Genomic DNA, 20,672 nt, shown 5'->3' with positions numbered 1-20,672 from the left:
CTATGAAGTCATAAACAAGAACTCATTGAACTCATCAGTCCAATATAAATAAGGTTTCTATGAAGTCATAATCAAGAATTCATTGGACTCATCAGTCCAATATAAATAAGGCTTCTATGAAGTAGTAATCAAGAACTCACTGGACTCATCAGTCCAATACAAGGCTTCCTTCAACATGAAAAATATTACACATTGACATTCTGTATGCCTCAGGGTTAATATCCCATGGAAAATATCTTAGACCAAAAAAAAACCCAAAAAACAACCCCTAGTCTGGGACAAAAACCAGCATGAATTGACACACACAAAGCAGATGCCACTCTGAATTGAGAGTATGAACATTCACTTCTTGCACTGGCTGAATTAAAAGCTCCTGAAATGTCTGAATTGGAGTGAAAGCCTCATAAGCACTTCTACCTCACAAGCAATTGTGTGCAATGAGTTCTAACACGATGCCAGAGATGATTACTTACCAATTCTACATTTTCCCTTGATAGATTTTTTATTTTCTCTTCCATCCTCTGAATACTTTGTAACATGTCATCATTTTTTTTGCTCATCCTCCTGTTTTTTTCTACCAAAGGCTTCAGCTGACTTTCTGTCTCCCGAGAACGTTTCAGCTGCAAAGGTAAAGGAACAAAGTTACCTGGGCTTTACTTTATACCTGTAGGAGGAAGAAACCCTTGAGTTTTCCCTTGCATTTTTCCTTCATTCAGAAAATTTAATTCATCAGATACAGACTACTCCTGAACTAAGAACTACAGGAGTGTCCTGGTTTGGGCCAGGATAAAGGTGATTTTCTGTTTTGTACTTTTACTTTTAGCTAAGTCTCTTGTAAGTAGCTGCACTTGCTGAAATGAACAGCAAGTTTCTCAGACAGTGTGTGCTTCTAGGACTGATAACACTTGATGTTTAGAGTTACTGCTAGAGCCTGGTGTGCAGAGCCAAGGACACTGCTCAGCTCTGAGGAAAACTTTTACCCTCCAGAAGGATAAAGAGGTCCCACCTGCAGCCTCCTTTGGGGAGGAACAGACAAGAGAGATGCCAGAATTGACCAAACAGAGGATTCCATCCCATACACCTCATACTCAGGATAAATTTGAGGCATCACGAGGGCCGAGCCAGATCTCTTCCGGATTTCCAGATTTCCAGACTTCGGGATTTCCTGATTTCCTGCTTCCCTTCCTTCACCTGGCATCCTGGGAGGATTCCATCCCTTCCTCTGCTTGTGCTCCTGATCCATCCCAGCCCATATCTGTGTGTTCCTGCCTCCAGCTCCCAACTGCTGCCGACTCCAGGATTCCAGCCTGGACTTTCCCAGGGCTGCCCTGCAGCCTCGGTGGTGATGTGAGAGTTATTGGGGGAGAGGGGGGAGGAATGTGGTTTCCATTTTCCTGTATATTTGTATAGATTTAGTAATTTCTCCTATTTATCATTACTGTTTCATTAAAGTTGTGTAGTTTAGTTTCCAACCCATCAGTCTCTCTCCCTTATTCTCTCTCCTTTCATTATCAAGGAGGAGAGAGACATTAATAGAGAGCCTCTGGTACTCGGTTTAATTGCTGGGCCAGTGTTAAACCCTGACAAGGAGTCCAAAGAAACAGGAAATAGCATTTCTGCACACTCTAAATAAAGAAAAAAAAAATTGGCCACTGGGTTTTTTCTCTAGGGGATACACTTGTGATGAACTAAAATTCTTGATAAACCAACCTGGTTGTGTCTTGTGAGCATCTGGGTCTCAGTAGGAGTAAACTCCTTCTACTTTGAAACCCCTGTGCCCATTGTGTAATGAGAGCAAGGAGAAAGTCAGCCAGAGGGCACAGACTCAATCTCAGCATTCTGCTGACATTTTCAAGCTGCTCAGTTGTGTTCCTGTAGCTTTATGATGTTAGATGATTATGTGAAACAAATTACTGCCCTTCCTTGGATTGGGGATATTCAGTATTTCACTCTTTTAACTTCATTAATCCTTGATTTGTTTGTTAAAAAAAAAAAAAAAAAGGAAAACCATATTTTTTTCAACCCACTGAGTTTTAACAGGAAATGAGAAAAATATAATCTTCCTACTGCTGAGATAATTTCACTGATTATGTGGTTTGCTGTTGCATTCTCAAGAGCAAATTGTTTTTCAAAGTGCTTATTCATACAAGTTTACAGATAATATTACATAAACCCACTCAGTAATCTCATCATATAAACCAGTATCATCATCATCACATAAACCCAGTATCTCATCATATGCCAAAACTTTCCCCATATCTTTTCCAAGATTGATTTCTTATGCCTCTAGGTCAAGCATCAGGAAGAGCACTGGACTGAGTCATCCATGTCCTCCATCCAGAGGAACACTGAAGGACAGATGCTGCAGCACTTCAGCATCCTTCAAGGATGTTTTGAATGACTGATGTCCACAGAAAATATTAGTTCTGGATTATCTTGTCTTGATGTAATGTAATCTTGAAAAAAGGCAAGATGCTCTGAAGAGTAAATAGCAGAGAAAAACAACTGTAGCAGTAAAAGCAGGGGAAAAAAACAAGAAATCAGGCAAAATAGGAAAACCAGTGAACCCAAGAAACTTAAATTGCTAATGAGAAATCATTTTTTTTCTTATAAAAGGCCAGTTTAGACTATAGAGCTCTTTTTAAGAGGAAAAGTCTAAAGAAAAAGACATAATGAAGTCCTCAGCTCATCATTTAGTCCAGCATTGTTCAATTGACTTCACTAACCCAGATTCAGCCAAGATGTTGGGCAAGAAAATTTCAAACCATAGCTCTTCTGATAATGACTGAGATGCCACAACTAAATTAAGTCCTTTTATCATAAAACAAAGCCTTCATATTGCAACCTGAAGAGCATGAAGCATGCAACCTCAAGCCTGGAAAAGCAAGGAGGAAGATGCCAATGCTTCACCCACCTACAGGACCAGCAATACAACAGCAATAACATCCCCAGAAAAACTGTTTTACAGTTGTGAGGGAAAAAGGGCCATCTGATTAGAATGGAAAATCTTTTCCTCTGGCAGCAGAGGGCATTGTGAGAGGATGTGTGTAAGAAATTCCTGTTATTAAAATTGCAGTCAATGGGAGTTCTCCCCTTCATCTCCATGCAAGCAATGAAGCAGGAGAAAATTCATTCTTAAAATTCTGCTCCTATCTTTTCTTTTGTAAGTTACTTTCACTCTCCAAGGATAATTTCACCTACTTAAGAGATTTCCCTTGAGAAGTGGCAGCGTTTTCATTTCCAACAGGAGAAAGCTGCTTTAACTCCTAGCTAGCATAAGGATGCAACAAAACCAACATCGTGTTTCAAAAAGATTAATGCAGTAATTAAAAGTTCATAGATTATGTATATCTTACACTACAAATTACATAGTGCCACGGGTAAGAGACCAGCCAGCTTGATTAGAATAATGCCAAAATAAATTTACCAAGTTTTATAGTCTGTCTTTTATGGTCACAAATAAATTCCCACAGAAATCTCTGTTATATTCAGATACAATTGACCGAGGCCAACCAGGACTGGTTTGTAAATTATTTATAACGCTGACTCTGCATCAATAAATCTTTTACCAAAAGAGATGCCCTCCCAGTCACCATCTGTGTTACTACTAATTAATTTACCAGTTCATTTCTTTCATCTGCTAGGAGAGTGTTTCTGTCTTCCAGCTTCCTTATCACAGCATTCAGCTCACCGATTTTTAGCTGAAATCTCCGCACATCTCGTTCATCCAAATGCTGCTCCTTGACATCAAAAATACAGAGATATATAAAATTATCTTTTAAAAAATATAGTTTACTAGACATAAATTTAATACCTCAGTTTAGGAAGTGGGTTGTGGCAATTTAAAACAGACTCTGCACTGTCTGGGAAACTTATTTAACTGAAACACTGCAGATCCTTGGGAGATGCTACATTGCAAGAAAGGTGTCTACTTGGGAAAGGTCTGTAAAAGTTTGACACCTTTAAAAACAAAAAGCTAGATGAATAATAGTTCACCTACTAGTGGTTAATTCTCACCAAGTTTCTCCTCTAAAAGTGAAAAAAATGTGCATAGGACACAGTATACAATCACAGGGTACACTTTTTGAGAAGCGTGGTATCTCTTTGCAGCTGGGTGAAATAATTCCTGAAGTTATGAAATAAATAACTAAGAAAATAATGGGTTTTACAGCTGAAGTTCAACAATGGGAATCCAAAAAGTTCCATATCTACAGATTTGCCAACATTTTGAAACCCAAGAGTGTTGCTAAAGCACTAGTGGAACAGCACAGTCCCGTGCACGGCCATTTACTGGGAATTACTCCTTCCAGGAGTAGAAAATAACCCCAAAATCAATGTGAGCACCCAGGCAGCAATTAACCTGTGTTGCAAACCTGAAGAAAAGGTTAATTTTCTTACCGGGCTCCCCATGAGCTCAGAGATATCCCCCAAGCCTGCAGGAAGCTCCCTCTTGGGACTGCTGTGGTAGCGTTCTGCCTCCTTCACTTGGACAAGTTGTTCATCCAAAGCTTCTTTCTGAAGGAGCAGTTTCTGTGTGTGGCCTGCCTGGACACCAAGGTCTTTCTCCAGAGCTAGAATCACTCTGTCTTTGCCTTTTATCTCATCCATCTGGAAAGAAAGCAAGCAAGAAGGAAGTTTCTGTAGCATCTCCATGTGGTCCTTGCATCCATATCCACAAACTTCCCAAACCCCCAGATCTGTTTCTCTCAGGATCACACCAGCAGCTAAACTGTGGTTGCCAAAAAGAAGATAAATCTCCTCTGAAGCCTGTTCTGTTCCCCTTAAGAAAGTTTCAGCTTTCACTTGGACCATGGGTTTGCTCAATGCAGTCTCAACTCAAAAATAGATACAAACCCAGACTGAAAGGGAACACGTAGCCACTGACATCAGCCACTTCCATCTGAGGATCCACACCTCTGGAAGCCAAAAAAACCCTCCCTTCAGACAAGAAACACAGGGCAAGTACAAGAGAGGACAACACACCCTTTAAAACTCCCCCAAGTTTTGTTTCAAAGCTTGAGCCAACGTGTTGGCCCCATGTTCTCTCTTTATTAGTGGAAAAAAAACCCAAAACCAAACGTGGTGAATCTCTTCACAGACATTTAAGATTTAGCAGCATATAAATGTGCACACATTAAAACTTCAGGCCTCCAGCATACCTATAATTTTATGTGCCCTTGCTACAGGATTCAAAAGAAAAAGTGATCTTTGTGCAAAAGGAAAGCAAAGACACCCAGAGCATTTGGATGAAGGGCAGGGAGAAACAGTTCTTGAGCAGAATCTCTGGTTACTGAGCTCTGTTGTTCATTCATCTCCACACCAAATAAAGCAAACTGCTAGCAGGGATCTACTGCAGCTCTCAGAGGATTTATCCCTCACAGCATCAGTGTTAAATTCACTTCGGTACTATTTCCCAGTCCTAAAGGAAGTGACAAGCTGCATTAGTTGCTATAGAAACAGATTTCTTAAGAAGAATCTTAAAACCATTAAAAATATGTTTATTAGAACTACACTGTGTCTCCTTTAGTTTGCTCAATGGCTTTCTTGGCCAACAGAAACCCAGGGAATTTTAGAAATAAGAGTACTAGAGTCTTCTTTGAAAAAATAAAACCAAATAATGAGCTTGTGAAATTATAAATTTGTTGCTTATTATAGCCCTACATCCCTACAACTGCTTTGTGTTGTGACATCAAGAAAAATTAATAAAGAAAAAAAGTTATAAGCAATTTGTAGTTAAGTCTGAGTGCAGGATTAACACAATGCAGTTGGCTGGAGGAAAGGGATACTGTGTCCAGTTCTGGGCCCCTCAGTTTAGGAAGGATATCAAGGTCCTGGAGCAGGTCCAAAGGAGGGCAACCAGGCTGGTGAAGGGACACGAGCACAGACCCTTGAGGGAGCTGGGGGTGTTGAGGCTGGAGAAGAGGAGGCTCAGGGGAGACCTCATCACTCTCTCCAACTCCCTGAAAGGAGGTTGGAGCCAGGGGGGGGTTGGGCTCTTTTCCCAGGCAACTCTCAGCAAGACAAGAGGGCAGGGTCTCAAGTTGTGCCAGGGGAGGTTTAGGTTGGAGATGAGAAAGGATTTCTTTCTGGAGAGGGTGATCAGGCATTGGAATGGGCTGCCCAGGGAAGGAGTGGATTCTCCATGTCTGGAGATCTTTCAAAAGAGCCTGGATGTGGCACTGAGTGCCATGGGCTGGGAACTGCAGCGGGAGTGGATCAAGGGTTGGACTTGATGATCTCTGAGGTCCCTTCCAACCCAGCCAGTTCTAGGATTCTATGATTCAATCAGATTACCTGATCAGCTACAATTTACTTCTTCCAGGTTTCTGCCTTTCACAGCCTCCAAAGCCCATGAAATTAGTTGGTGTACAGGACCCTGAGTCAAGTCATGTCCTGCTTAAAGCCAAAAAGGTGAGATTTAAAGTGAATAAGCTGATCTGCTCCTAAATTCCAAGTGGAACTGATGGAGATTGGTTCTCCTGGAGATTTCTTTTCTGATTTGGAAAGCTCACTTGGTTTCAATTTCTCACCAAGAACATAGGTTCTTGATGCATAATAACTTGCAGTATTTTAATTCAGGTTTCTGAGGCTTTCAAGCATGCAAAAAGAACTTGCAGGGAAAGAATGCAGGTTTTATTAGTGGAAGAATTTGCAAGAGGCAGGAGTTCAGAGGGACTGTGCAGTGAGCAGCAATGATAAAAATTAAGCAGCTGCCTCATTCACTGAATGCTCTCTGGCAGGGAGACTGATCTGGCAGGGACCCCTTGGAAGGAAAAAATGTGGTGTAACTCAATCCTCTGGGCAAAGTGTCACTTTGAGTCACACAGGTGGTCACCCTGAGCATCCAGCTAACAGAGAGAAATTTGTCCATTTAACAAAGAAGCACCAAGGTTCCAGAGGCACTTGCAGGAGGTTTCATCCCCTTCATACTCCCACAATTTAAAGGGTGAAAGTTCCAACATAGATTGGAATTAAAAAAAAAAGGGTAATTTCCATAGGGATTACCACTTGCAGAACAGATTGTTTGAAACAGATGTGACCAGTGAAATCCTGCCCATGCCATCAGCCTTCACACCCCCTTCCATGGGGCAAAGCACACAAGGAGAAAGAAATGCCCTTAAAAAGCATGGATCTGGGACAAGGGCTTCTGAAAAACCTTCAGAAAAAAAGCAGGAAGAAACAGCATGCTTCAGTCAAATAGAAAAACCTGCAATAATCATTCCAAACAGTAAAACAGCAATGGCTGCACATGGTTTTTTTTTTATTTTGGGCTTATTTTGGTAAGTTACAGGTAGGCAGCAGAGAATCCCTTACCCATGTGCTCATCTGCACACACCCAAATACACAGATGACTGCAGTAGCTCTTTTTTTTTTTATAAGCAGAAGCTTGCTGAAATAATTTCTAAGCAACCAACATTATAAACTGATAAAGAAAACAGAACTGCAGCAGTCATGCTTCTACCTTAAGCTCTGTTTCAGTAGTTTGGGGTAAAACACAATTCTTTCCTCTTTTCCTTAATTTCTCCAATGTGACTGCACTGACCCAATGTCCCAGTGGTGTTCTATTTATCCCAATCCCTGACCCAAAGATTCCCCATCTTTCTTTGGACTTGTATCCTTAAAGAGCAAACTTCTCCATCTTCCCTGTCTGCTTTTTTAGCAGAGAGTAAAAATTACTCCAGGGAAGGGAAAAACACCCCAGAAAGTATTTTACAGGGCTGCCACATCCCTCACATGGGAGAGAAGGCAGGGAGGCAAAGAAAGAAAAGGTGCAAGTGTAGGGAAAGGAGCTGACAGCTCCCAAAAAACTTCATCTTATATATTGTCAAAGCTCACAGAAATGTCCATGCCAGTTCTGTACCCCTGGAGTTTCTTTTCTCAAACTTGGTTACACAAAAAAAAGAAAAAAAATTCAAAAAAAGGTTGGCAGTAGAAAGGAAACCAGCTTTATGTAACTAGAATTACACTCTGGTTCAGTGAGGAGCATCTTCCATTAGGGAAATGAAAATCAAACTGGATTAATCTGGTGTTTTCATACACTTACAGAATTGGTACAGTTGGAAAAGACCTTTAAGAGCATCAAGTCATCAACCCAGAAAAACCCCAGCATGCCCACTGAAGCCTGTCCTGAAGGGCCTCATTTACATGGGTTGGTGCCTCCACCACCTCCCTGTGCCTGGCTGCTTTCTCAAATAAAGAATTTCTTCCTAATATCTTCTGATCAGATACTTGTTGTGGAAGCAACACTGCCAGAGCCAAGTTTATTTAGGAACCCACACTGTCAAAAAGAAAAGTAACCTTTTAAATATTTTTTCCCCAACTATTTTATTTAATTTAATAAAAAAAAATCAAGCTTTCAGGTTCAGAAGCCCTTCAGCACTTAAAAACTTGTATGCTTAAAAGCTTAAGTCTTCCACCTATGTAAGTTTGCTCTTCCCATAAATAGTTTTTTCTCTTTATATATAAAATTATCTATAAAATGTGTGCATGTGTTTATACACAGTGTGCACACACATCTATAAACACATATATTCACACTACACACCCACATGCTGATATATTCTTCCAGTTGCCATTTATGACTACTGCAAACAAGCAGAACACCACTGGCTTTTATGATATTAAGTGAAATTACAATTAGTGATCCCCTCAAGTTTAAAGGTTTAATCCCATCTATTACTACAATATCCATTCAGACAGCACTCAGAATTTATTACTTTGAAATCCACAGCATTCCTGTCTTTTTTTCATGCTTTTTAATGCCTGTTTTACATCACTAAGGAGCCACCCCCAAACTCCTCATCACTTATATGAGCAGTTGCCATCATTAGTTCTGTTCTCTCCCTGGTGCAATTTGATTAAACCTAAAGACTCTTTTTTCTTATCAGCCTCAAGAACCACACACATGGGTAAACATCTACTTGAATTCTTGTATCATGCCTTACTCATTCTAACATTCTGACCTCAAATGCATTCCTGCTTGCTCATATCCAATGGGAATGCTGCTGTTTGGGGTTGTTTGGGGTTTTTTCCCCACAAAACTCTAATGTCTGGAGTCTCTAAACTGTTTTTCTTGTTACAATAAACACCACCACCAATTGGTGTTTTACAATAAACACCAATCACTCTCCCTGGTAAAGATGTTCCCTGGACACCACTCAGTTTGGAGCAACCTGGGCTGGTGGGAGGTGTCCCTGTCCATGCAGAGGGTTGGGACTGGATGAGCTTTAAGGTCCCTTCCAACCCAACCCATTCTGATTTTAAATCCCTCATCTCATGTTAGGGTGGTAAGTTCTGTCCCCTAATTTTCCTTTTTTTTTATCCTTTAATTTTCTGCCATGCATTTTCCTGTTTTCTCCCATGCCACATTCCCTACGTGGAGGGACACTCCACAAATACCCATTTAGTTCCCTGTCTGAGCCTGCTCAAAGCCTTCTTGTGTCTCTCCTCTTTCCACGACACCTCTAAAACCCAAAAAGAAATCACGAAAAACCTGCCAGTGCTTCAGAGAAATCCCAGTGCTCAGATCACAATCTGCTGTCTGATCAAATAGGATTCCTGAACAAAAAACCCTGAGAATTTAAGACATGGGAAGCACATCATAAAAGTGCAAGGTGGATCATCTCTCAGCTGATAATTCATGACTGGACTCTGAACAAATAAAATCTCTTCCCACTGTCCTCCTCAAGCCTCCAGGATCCAGGGAATAATGCTCCAGGATCTGCCATGCCAGATGCCTATAAGAGGTTTCATAGAATCATAGAATTAGTCAGGTTGGAAGGGACCTCAGAGATCATCTAGTCCAACCCTTGACCCACCGGAGCAGTTGCTAGACCATGGCACTGAGTGCCACATCCAGTCTTTTTTTAAATGTCTCCAGGGACGGAGAATCTACCACCTCACCGGGCAGTCCATTCCATAGCCTGATCACCCTCTCTGTGAAGAAATTCTTTCTAATATCTAACCTAAACCTCCCCTGGCACAACTTAAGACTGTGTCCTCTTGTCTTGTTGAAGGTCGTCTGTGAAAAGAGTCCAGTTCCCACCTCGCTACAGCCTCCTTTCAGGTAGTTGTAGACAGCAATGAGGTCTCCCCTGAGCCTCCTCTTCTTCAGGCTGAACACCCCCAGCTCTCTCAGCCTCTCCTCGTAGGGCCTGTGCTCGAGTCCCTTCACCAGCCTGGTTGCCTCCTTTGGACCTGTTCCAGGACCTCTACATCCTTCTTAAACTGAGGGGCCCAGAACTGGACACAGGACTCAAGCTGTGGCCTCCCCAGGGCTGAGCACAGGGGCAGAATCCCTTCCCTGGACCTGCTGGCCACGCTCTTCCTGAGCCAGCCCAGGATGCCATTGGCCTTCTTGGCCACCTGGGCACACTGCTGGCTCCTGTTCAGCTTCCTGGCAATCCAGACTCCCAGCTCCCTTTCTGCCACTCTGTGCCCAGCCTGGAGCTCCCCATGGGGTTGTTGTGGCCAAAGTGCAGGACCCGGCACTTGGCTGTGTTGAACCTCATCCCGTTGGGATCAGCCCAACTCTCCAGTCTGTCCAGGTCCCTCTGCAGAGCCCTCCTGCCTTCCAGCTGATCCACACTTCCTCCCAGCTTGGTGTCATCTGTGAATTTGCTGATGATGGACTCAATCCCTTCGTCTAAGTCGTCGATAAAGATATTAAACAGCACTGGGCCCAACACTGATCCCTGGGGGACACCACTAGTGACCGGCCGCCATTTTGATGCAGCCCCGTTCAGCACCACTCTCTGGGCCCGGCCCTCCAGCCAGTTCCTAACCCAGCACAGGGTCTACCAACAGTCCTGGCTCACTGGGGACATCCCAGATGATTGGAAGTTGGCGAATGTCACGCCAATCCACAAAAAGGGCCGGAAGGAGGACCCGGGAAACTACAGGCCCGTCAGCCTGACCTCAGTGCCTGGCAGGGTTATGGAGCAGATCATCCTCAGTGCAATCACACAGCACCTGCAGGATGGGCAAGGGATTAGACCCAGCCAGCACGGGGTTAGGAAGGGCAGGTCCTGTCTGACCAACCTGATCTCCTTTTATGATCAGGTGACCTGTGGGACAAGAACGGGTGGAAACTGAGCACTGACTGCAGTAATTACCACTAATTTTCTATATTCTTTATATTTCACTTCATTTGAGCCCCCTCACCACCACACAAAAGGGACAGACCAACTTTCTTCCAACAGATTTAACACCCTGAGAGCCCAATCCATGCTCTGGGTTCACAGCTATCATGATAAATCCAATATATTGTGGAAATCCCTCCCAAGTGGCTGCTCTGGTTTTGAATGTATCCTGTTTGAATCAGATTTGGGGACTTTTTGCAGCTATAGAATACAACAGGGTCAGAGGAACTATCTACATTTCACATGGATTTGGAAGCATTGTAGAACAGCCATGTTTTTCCCTATGGAATTAAGCACAAAAAGGGAGACAGTGGAGCCAATGTGACGTTAGGACACAGCTTCAATAACCTGCTTTAAGAAGAAAAATAGCAGAAATATCCTTTGAAAGAGGATTTTAAAGAAAATAAGCTGATCCACAAGCAGCCATGGCAGGCAATTATTGAGAAATCACCTTGGAGAACATAACTTTGGAGTTCTTGCTTAAAATGACAGCTTCCTAAAGTATCAGTTCTGAATTAATGGGGTTTGTGGTGTCAGATGTTAGGTGCTGAATACAGCAATTACTGACATTAGATGAATGAAGAGCTGATATTTAAAGCCTCTGTCAAAATGACACAGTTCCCTAAGCACAGGTATCTGCCTGCCTCCTAACAGCTAAGAAAAGGAGCAAAAATAAGTGTTTGAATAATATTTCTCAAGCATGAAAGAGAACCAAGCCAGCTACTGGAAAAAAAAAAACAAACCAAAAAAACCCTGCCAATTATCCCAGACTTCAATAGCTGCAGTGAAAGAAAAGTCAGAGACCTTTGGGGGAACTTTAGCCTCTTACAAAGCTGAAAGAGAAATCCCCAGGGAATTAAACACCAGCTCCAGCAAGGCACTGAGATTCTCAGTTTTCAAAGTGGAAAAAAGCAGCTGCTGCATTGCCAAGTGCAAGACCTTCCTCTTCACCCATCCTTCCCAAAGTTATCTCCTGGCCAACTGCAGAACAAAATTCTGTGGTGCTTTTCCCCCAGAAATAAATTAATTCATCTTTAAATCAAATGCTTGACCCTGGAAAGAGGAATATCTTCAGAGGATTGCTGGTTACAAAAAGGAGATGCTGCTCAAATAAACAGCTCAAGATAGAACTAAATGGAACTGACAGATCTTTACATCTATTATCAAGTGACACCAAGACCTAACAACAAAATCCCCAGCTGAGAGCCCACCTGGAGGGAGGAATTAAAATCTTCCTGAGCTGTACACAGCACTCTTTACACCAGACATGATGTCCCATTTATATAAATGTCTGCTGCTTATTTAGGAACCTTAGGGAAAGAGGAAGAAAACATTCCAGCCTTCCAGTCAAGGAGAAAGGGTCAGAAACACAGGTAGATAGGAGTTAATTTTAATTTCAGGCATCGTTTTCCTAAGCCAAGAGGCAGTATTTTCTTCCAATGGTTTTTCCCCACAGATTTTAAGTGTGCAAATCTCACAGATAAGGCATGTATTAAATTATAGAAGGATCACCATATGGGGAAGAAAATCTCACAAGTTACTGACTGGTTTCTGACATCTTTCTCAAAAGCACTTCACAGTACTACAGCTGAACTCTTATTCTTGGATCTCTGTTACCTATTACAAGTGTTCACAAGTGTTACAAGAGCTCTAGGAGTAGTCAAAAGGTCAAAATACAGAAGAAACTAAATAATCCAGACTTAGAGACTTTTGTCCAGGTGCCAAATCCCACAGAACTTCTGCAGGTTTTTAATAGCACTCTCTATTTTGTAAAGAGATGTGCAAATGGCCTGGCTACTATAACACTTGGGAAAAAAAAAAAAAGGAATAACCATAAAATGCTGAGCTGCAACCAACTTTTAACTAGATCTGCTTGATTCAGGCCCAAGCAAGCTGCCCTGGCATCTCCAGAGGATGGGAAATAAAATATTATTTGCAGTTGTAAAATGCTGGGAGGTGGTGGCAGGGTCTTTGCAGGAGATCCAAGCTCAGCCTTGGAATGCAGCTGAAACACTGCAAGTGACTCAGAACTTCTGCAGGTTTTTAATAGCACTCTACTTTGTAAAGAGATGTGCAAATGGCCTGGCTACTGTAAAACTTGAAAAAAAAAAAAAAAAAAAGGAATAACCCTAAAATGCTGAGCTTGCACTGCAACCAACTTTTAACTAGATCTGCTTGATTCAGGCATAGCAAGCTGCCCTGGCATCTCCAGAGGATGGGAAATAAAATATTCTTTGCAGTTGTAAAATACTGGGAGGTGGTGGCAGGGTCTTTGCAGGAGATCCAAGCTCAGCCTTGGAATGCAGCTGAAAGACTGCAAATCCCACAGAACTTCTGCAGGTTTTTAATAGCACTCTGCATTTTGTAAAGAGATGTGCAAATGGCCTGGATACTGTAAAACTTGAAAAAAAAAAAAAAAAAGGAATAACCCCAAAATGCTGAGCTTGCACTGCAACCAACTTTTAACTAGATCTGCTTGATTCAGGCCCAAGCAAGCTGCCCTGGCATCTCCAGAGGATGGAAAATAAAATATTCTTTGCAGTTGTAAAATGGTGGGAGGTGGTGGCAGGGTCTTTGCAGGAGATCAGCTCAGCCTTGGAATGCAGCTGAAACACTGCAAGTCACTCAGAACTGCTGCAGGTTTTTAATAGCACTCTACTTTGTAAAGAGATGTGCAAATGGCCTGGCTACTATAACACTTGAGAAAGAAAAAATAAGAATAACCCCAAAATGCTGAGCTTGCACTGCAACCAACTTTTGACAAGATCTGCTTGATTCAGGCCCAAGCAAGCTGCCCTGGCATCTCCAGAGGATGGAAAATAAAATATTATTTGCAGTTGTAAAATGCTGGGAGGTGGTGGCAGGGTCTTTGCAGGAGATCCAAGCTCAGCCTTGGAATGCAGCTGAAACACGTGTGTCAGACAGATGGCAAAATCCAGAGCAGCAGCTACAAACCTGATAGCAGCAGCTGCCTGGGAGATCCAGGCTAAGGAGCAGCCTACAGCAGGACTGACACACTTGGATGATTCCAAACTCAAGCTTTCCAGGCTCAAAATTGAAGGTTTTGCTCAGGATACAAAATGCCACTGCAAGGGGGAAGAGAACCATGGCCCATCCTTCTTTGCTTAGCTCAGAGGGACCTGGAGTGGCCTCACCAGCAGCCAAATGTCCTCTCTGCCACCAGGATTTTCAGAGGCAAAAAGATCCCTGCATCACCCCAACTGCTGAGTGGAACCTGAAATACAAATTTTCCTGCCTTAAAATGGCAAAATCAGCAGAGTTTTCACACAATGCCACTGTTCTGACTCAACTATTCTGAAAATATTACCTGGAAAAAACAAAAGAAAACCCTGTTATTCCTTTTTTTACATTATTATCCAAGTTGTTTCTTTACTTTCAAAACCCCCACCTTGTTACTAACTACTTTTATATCCAGTCTTAGCTGCCAGAACATTATATTGATGCATATATACAGCAAGAATAAATTCTCTTTAAAAGACAAGGGGGGAAAACCCTTTCCACAAGCATTCTTTAAATTAATAAAAACACCTATGACTGCTCCATCAAATCAATCACAGGAACTTGACAAATTCAGTGTAACTTGATGCCACCCAGAGAAATATATCCTGTAGTTTTTTGCCAAATAGCTCTTTTACTTCCCCTTTATTAGGCACTGGGATCACCCCCTGCAATCTTAGAATCATAGAATCATAGAATTAGCCGGGTTGGAAGGGACCTCAGAGATCATCGAGTCCAACCCTTGACCCACCGGAGCAGTTGCTAGACCATGGCACTGAGTGCCACATCCAGTCTTTTTTTAAATGTCTCCAGGGACGGAGAATCTACCACCTCACCGGGCAGTCCATTCCATAGCCTGATCACCCTCTCCGTGAAGAAATTCTTTCTAATATCTAACCTAAACCTCCCCTGGCACAACTTAAGACTGTGTCCTCTTGTCTTGTTGAAGGTCATCTGTGAAAAGAGTCCAGTTCCCACCTCGCTACAGCCTCCTTTCAGGGAGTTGTAGACAGCAATGAGGTCTCCCCTGAGCCTCCTCTTCTTCAGGCTGAACACCCCCAGCTCTCTCAGCCCTTCCTCACAGGAATTCTGCTGGATCCCTTCACCAGCCTGGTTGCCCTCCTTTGGACCTGTTCCAGGACCTCTACATCCTTCTTAAACTGAGGGGCCCAGAACTGGACACAGGACTCAAGCTGTGGCCTCCCCAGGGCTGAGCACAGGGGCAGAATCCCTTCCCTGGACCTGCTGGCCACGCTCTTCCTGAGCCAGGCCAGGATGCCATTGGCCTTCTTGGCCACCTGGGCACACTGCTGGCTCCTGTTCAGCTTCCTGGCAATCCAGACTCCCAGGTCCCTTTCTGCCACTCTGTGCCCAGCCTGGAGCTCCCCATGGGGTTGTTGTGGCCAAAGTGCAGGACCCGGCACTTGGCCGTGTTGAACCTCATCCCGTTGGGATCAGCCCAACTCTCCAGTCTGTCCAGGTCCCTCTGCAGAGCCCTCCTGCCTTCCAGCTGATCCACACTCCCCCCCAGCTTGGTGTCATCTGAGAATTGAAACCTCTTTTTGCATTGAGGTTTTTTTTGTCAATTTAAAACTGTGAAGACAATTTCAAAATTGAGTAATGATATTTTTGAAAGACTGAGGTTAGTACAATACAAGCCTGGCACACAGTGTCAGTGTCTCCACATATTCACAGCAAAAGGATTTGGCTTTACTCCTTTCTCACTATTTTAGTTCTTTTCCAGGAAGCCAAAATACAGAATTTTTACACACATTAGGCATGAGTATTATAAGCAGCTGTAGAAATACTGATTGTTTGGGTGGTGTAGCTGCAAGATCTACATAAAAATACACCTGCAAAACTAACCTGTGATCTAAAACAAATAATCCATCAGCCAAGTCTGACAAGGCAATCAGACACTGAAGCCTGAATAACTCCCTCTGAATTTAAATGACAGGATGACCAGCCCATGCAGGCTGTTAATACCAAAGATGCTGATCTCTTAATACTGCCATTAAATGCATCACACATTAAAAAAAAAAAAAAAAAAAATCACATTAACTGGTGCCAAGTTACAGAACAGAGCTAATATTAACAACACTGCCTGCCACATCCTTGCCATCTCATCCCACCAGGATAAGAACTAAACCAACAGAGCATCCCAAATCTGCAGCTGATATGGTTAATCTGAAACTGAAGCTTCTCTTGCACTAATTAAAAAGAGGGGGGAGGGAAATATCCTGATGATCTGATTCCATAATCCCCCTTCCTCTCCTCAGAGGAAGGGAGCAGCATCCAGAAGCTCTGCAGCATTTTTTTTAACCTCGACCCAGATTTAAAGAGTGCAAGAAAACCTTCTGAAATTGTTCTGAATGCCTAGAAGAAACACTTCTCTTTCAGGAAAACAAACCATGCAATTTAAGGGAAAAAAGCTGAAATCCACTCTATGAGCTGAGGCACTACAAGGCAACATCAAGCTCCTGGTATTTTTTTCTTTGGAGCTCCCCTGAGGGGGAAGATGTGAAATGCTCCCAAAAGCCCAGAAGATTGGCACCAGGCTTCCTCAGGGGCTGGGAACAGATAAAAGGAATTATCTCCCAACCCAAGTTCCCCTTTTTAGATGTACAGAGTAAGGGATGCCCAGGAAGGCTCCAATTATAATTCTGAGTGAATTGTTCAGACTGCAGGAGGCTGAAAGCAGCCACTCTTGAAAGAGTAAAAGGGTTCCTTTACAATACCCCCTCCCTCCCAAAAAAAGCCATGGCATAGGTGTGTTTGCTGGGATAATTTGGGATAGAAGAATCTGAGCTGCCTCACCTTGTTATTTTTTGGTTTTGAGGATAAAAATAGGATTTTTGAGGATCAAATTTTCCTCTGGGAAAGGAGCACAACACACAGCACACAGCAACCTTCTCTTTCAGACTTTTTAAAATGTAATTTCTGGTCAGGGCTTTCAAATTCTACAGCCACAATATGGAAGAAAATCTGTCAGACTCTGCTTACAAACCCTCATGCTCTCAGTCTCTGCAGTGGCCTTTAATTAATCACGGAAATGATGCCCTGGAGACTTGATCAGCCTCCAATTTATTTGAATATTAACTCCATTAAAAGCCTTCCTTGTCTCAGACAGAAAATTAACACCATTAGACAGATATTACACATTTGTAACTTGCCCTCACCATGCTGTTTCCTAGGGAATACAAGAAATAAGAAGGCATACCTCTGTAAACACAAAGTGAGAAATATTTTTCTTAAGACAAGTGATGTTTCCTTCCCTTTGATGTCTGAACTTCTTTAAATATGATAAATACTATGTTTACTGAAGTTATAGATTTGCACAGTTATTGTTCTGCTAGTTTAGACCATCAAATATACATATGTAAATGGGAAATATCCTGGTGCCAGACAGAAGTGGTGTTTCATAGAATCGTAGAATTGGCTGGGTTGGAAGGGACCTCAGAGATCATCAAGTCCAACCCTTGATCCACTCCTGCTGCAGTTCCCAGCCCATGGCACTCAGTGCCACATCCAGGCTCTTTGGAAAGATCTCCAGACACGGAGAATCCACTACTTCCCTGGGCAGCCCATTCCAATGCCTGATCACCCTCTCCAGAAAGAAATTCTTTCGAATCTCCAACCTAAACCTCCCCTGGCACAACTTGAGACCCTGCCCTCTTGTCTTGCTGAGAGTTGCCTGGGAAAAGAGCCCAACCCCCCCTGGCTCCAACCTCCTTTCAGGGAGTTGGAGAGAGTGATGAGGTCTCCCCTGAGCCTCCTCTTCTCCAGCCTCAACACCCTCAGCTCCCTCAGCCCTTCCTCACAGCAATTCTGCTGGATCCCTTCACAGCCTCCTTGCTCTTCTCTGCACCTGCTCCAGCACCTCAAGCTCCTTCCTGAACTTCCTGAGGGGCCCAGAACTGGACACAGGACTCAAGCTGTGGCCTCCCCAGGGCTGAGCACAGGGGCAGAATCCCTTCCCTGGACCTGCTGGCCACGCTCTTCCTGAGCCAGCCCAGGATGCCATTGGCCTTCTTGGCCACCTGGGCACACTGCTGGCTCCTCTTCAGCTTCCTGGCAATCCAGACTCCCAGGTCCCTTTCTGCCACTCTGTGCCCAGCCTGGAGCTCCCCATGGGGTTGTTGTGGCCAAAGTGCAGGACCCGGCACTTGGCCGTGTTGAACCTCATCCCGTTGGGATCAGCCCAACTCTCCAGTCTGTCCAGGTCCCTCTGCAGAGCCCTCCTGCCTTCCAGCTGATCCACACTCCCCCCCAGCTTAGTGTCGTCTGCCTTTGTTGATGAACTGCTGTGAGCAGCCCATAGATTCTTTACCTTTTACAAAGCTGCAGAATATGGAATATTTGGGGCACCCACTGTTGGGAAATAGTGTTGTTTTTGGGTTTTTTTTTGCATTTTATACAAACAGCATAATTTGCCATCTGTGCTGAAGATCTAGGGTTCATGAAGAAAACCTTCTGTCCTAGGCCTTAACTTTGCTGCTGCAACAGCAGAACACCCCACAAACTTTAAAACATTAAAAAGGACAACAAGGACAACCAAAGCAAGGACATTCAGAAGGACAATCAAGTGACCAGGATAATGATGGCAGAAGAATCAAAAGCATCTTAGTGGAGCACACTTGATTGGTCCAATATAAATTAAAAAAGTCTCTTAAAAGTTCATTTTGCAATCTCACCAAGGTGTTCTTGCATTGCCTGTTTTGATCAATGGGACCTTGTAAGGAAATGTAAAGTGGGAAAGGGAAAGTCTATTTCTTTGATCTGTTGAGATTACCAGGGGGGAATGGTTTCAAACTAGAGTAAGGTAGATTTAGACTAGATATTAGGAAGAAGTTCTTCACCATGAGGGTGGTGAAATATTGTCCCAGGTTTCCCAGGGAGGTGATGGAAGCCCCATCCCTGGCAGTGTCCGAGTCCAGGTTGGATGGGGCTGAGATTTTACATTATTCTTCTGTATGGTCTTCAGAAGCAGGATGGTTGGCTGAAGAATTCATAGGGCAAAAATACTGCCAGCCTTCTGATTTGACAGAATTTTACTTAAAAATTCAACACTGAATCCTTTCCAGAGGGAACTATAAAGCCAGACTCATCCCATAGTAACTATAAATGGTGTGATGAGGCTCAACTAGAAACACTGCTCTTCCTTCAGAAACCTAAACCTTCTCTCTCCACAAGCAATTATTGTGTGCAGGTGTCAGTCTGCATTCACTGCCACATTAAACCTCCAGAATAACTCTGAAGTTCAAGCACAGGTTTTCCAGGGAAGCTGTGGCTGCTCCATCCCTGGCAGTGTCCAAGTCCAGGTTGGATGGGGCTTGGAGCAACCTGGGCTGGTGGGAGGTGTCCCTGCCCATGCAGGGGGGTTGGGATGAGCTTTAAGGTCCTATCCAAGCCTGAAAATTCTATGATTCTGTGATACTTGTCTTGGTTCACTCATAATCTATCTGGTGGGACATAAAGCTTTGGATGGAGCTGGACTGGCGATGGAGACCAGGTTCACCTTTGCTGTAAGGCAAGTGGAGTCCCTCAGGGGTCGGTACTGGGACCGGTGTTGTTCAATATCTTCATCAATGACTTGGATGAGGGTATAGAGTGTACCCTCAGCAAGTTTGCTGATGACACTAAGCTGGGAGGAGTGGCTGACACACCAGAAGGCTGTGCTGCCATTCAGAGAGACTTAGACAGGCTGGAGAGTTGGGCAGGGAGAAACATGATGAAGTTCAACAAGGGGAAGTGTACAGTTTTGCATTTGGGGAAGAACAACACGGTGTCCCAGTATAGGTTGGGGGCTGACCTGCTGGAGAGCAGTGTAGGTGAAAGAGACCTGGGGGTCCTGGTAGACAAGAGGATGACCATGAGCCAGCAATGTGCCCTTGTGGCCAAGAAGGCCAATGGCATCCTGGGGTGCATTAGAAAGGTGTGGTTAGTAGGTCAAGAGAGGTTCTCCTCCCCCTCTATTCTGCATTGGTGAGGCCGCACCTGGAGTATTGTGTCCAGTTCTGGGCCCCTCAGTTCAAGAAGGACAGGGAAGTGCTTGAAAGAGTCCAGCGCAGAGCTACTAAGATGATTAAGGGAGTGGAACATCTCCCTTATGAGGAAAGGCTGAGGGAGCTGGGTCTCTTTAGTTTGGAGAAAAGGAGGCTGAGGGGTGACCTCATCAATGTTTTCAAATATGTAAGGGGTGAGTGTCAAGGAGATGGAGTTAGGCTCTTCTCAGTGGTGACCAGTGATAGGACAAGGGGTAATGGGTGTAAATTGGAGCACAGGAGGTTCAAGTTGAATATTCGAGGGAATTTTTTTCCTGTAAGGGTGACAGAGCCCTGGAACAGGCTGCCCAGGGGGGTCGTGGAGTCTCCTTCACTGGAGACATTCAAAACCCGCCTGGACACGTTCCTATGCGAAGTGCTCTAGGTGGCCCTGCTCTGGCAGGGGGGGTTGGACTAGATGATCTTTCGAGGTCCCTTCCAACCCCAAGGATTCTATGATTCTATGATT

The 20,672-nt window shown here is 43.7% G+C and overlaps 1 protein-coding gene across 1 annotated transcript in view; it reads right to left on the bottom strand.

The window, feature by feature from the left end:
- The window catches only part of JAKMIP1 (janus kinase and microtubule interacting protein 1), an 86,064-nt gene that overhangs the window by 54,929 nt on the left and 10,463 nt on the right, over positions 1–20,672 (bottom strand). The window contains exons 4-6 of the mRNA XM_030449674.1: positions 4,399–4,608; positions 3,621–3,740; positions 474–620 (exon numbers count right to left, since the gene is read on the bottom strand). Coding sequence (XP_030305534.1) covers positions 474–620; positions 3,621–3,740; positions 4,399–4,608 — 477 coding nt within the window. The remainder of the gene's footprint in view (positions 1–473; positions 621–3,620; positions 3,741–4,398; positions 4,609–20,672) is intronic.

The sequence above is a fragment of the Calypte anna genome, chromosome 4A (genome assembly GCF_003957555.1).
Source record: "Calypte anna isolate BGI_N300 chromosome 4A, bCalAnn1_v1.p, whole genome shotgun sequence".
Lineage (NCBI taxonomy): Eukaryota > Metazoa > Chordata > Aves > Apodiformes > Trochilidae > Calypte > Calypte anna.
Note: the sequence above shows the minus strand (reverse complement) of the source record. Positions and strands in the feature narration are given on the sequence as shown.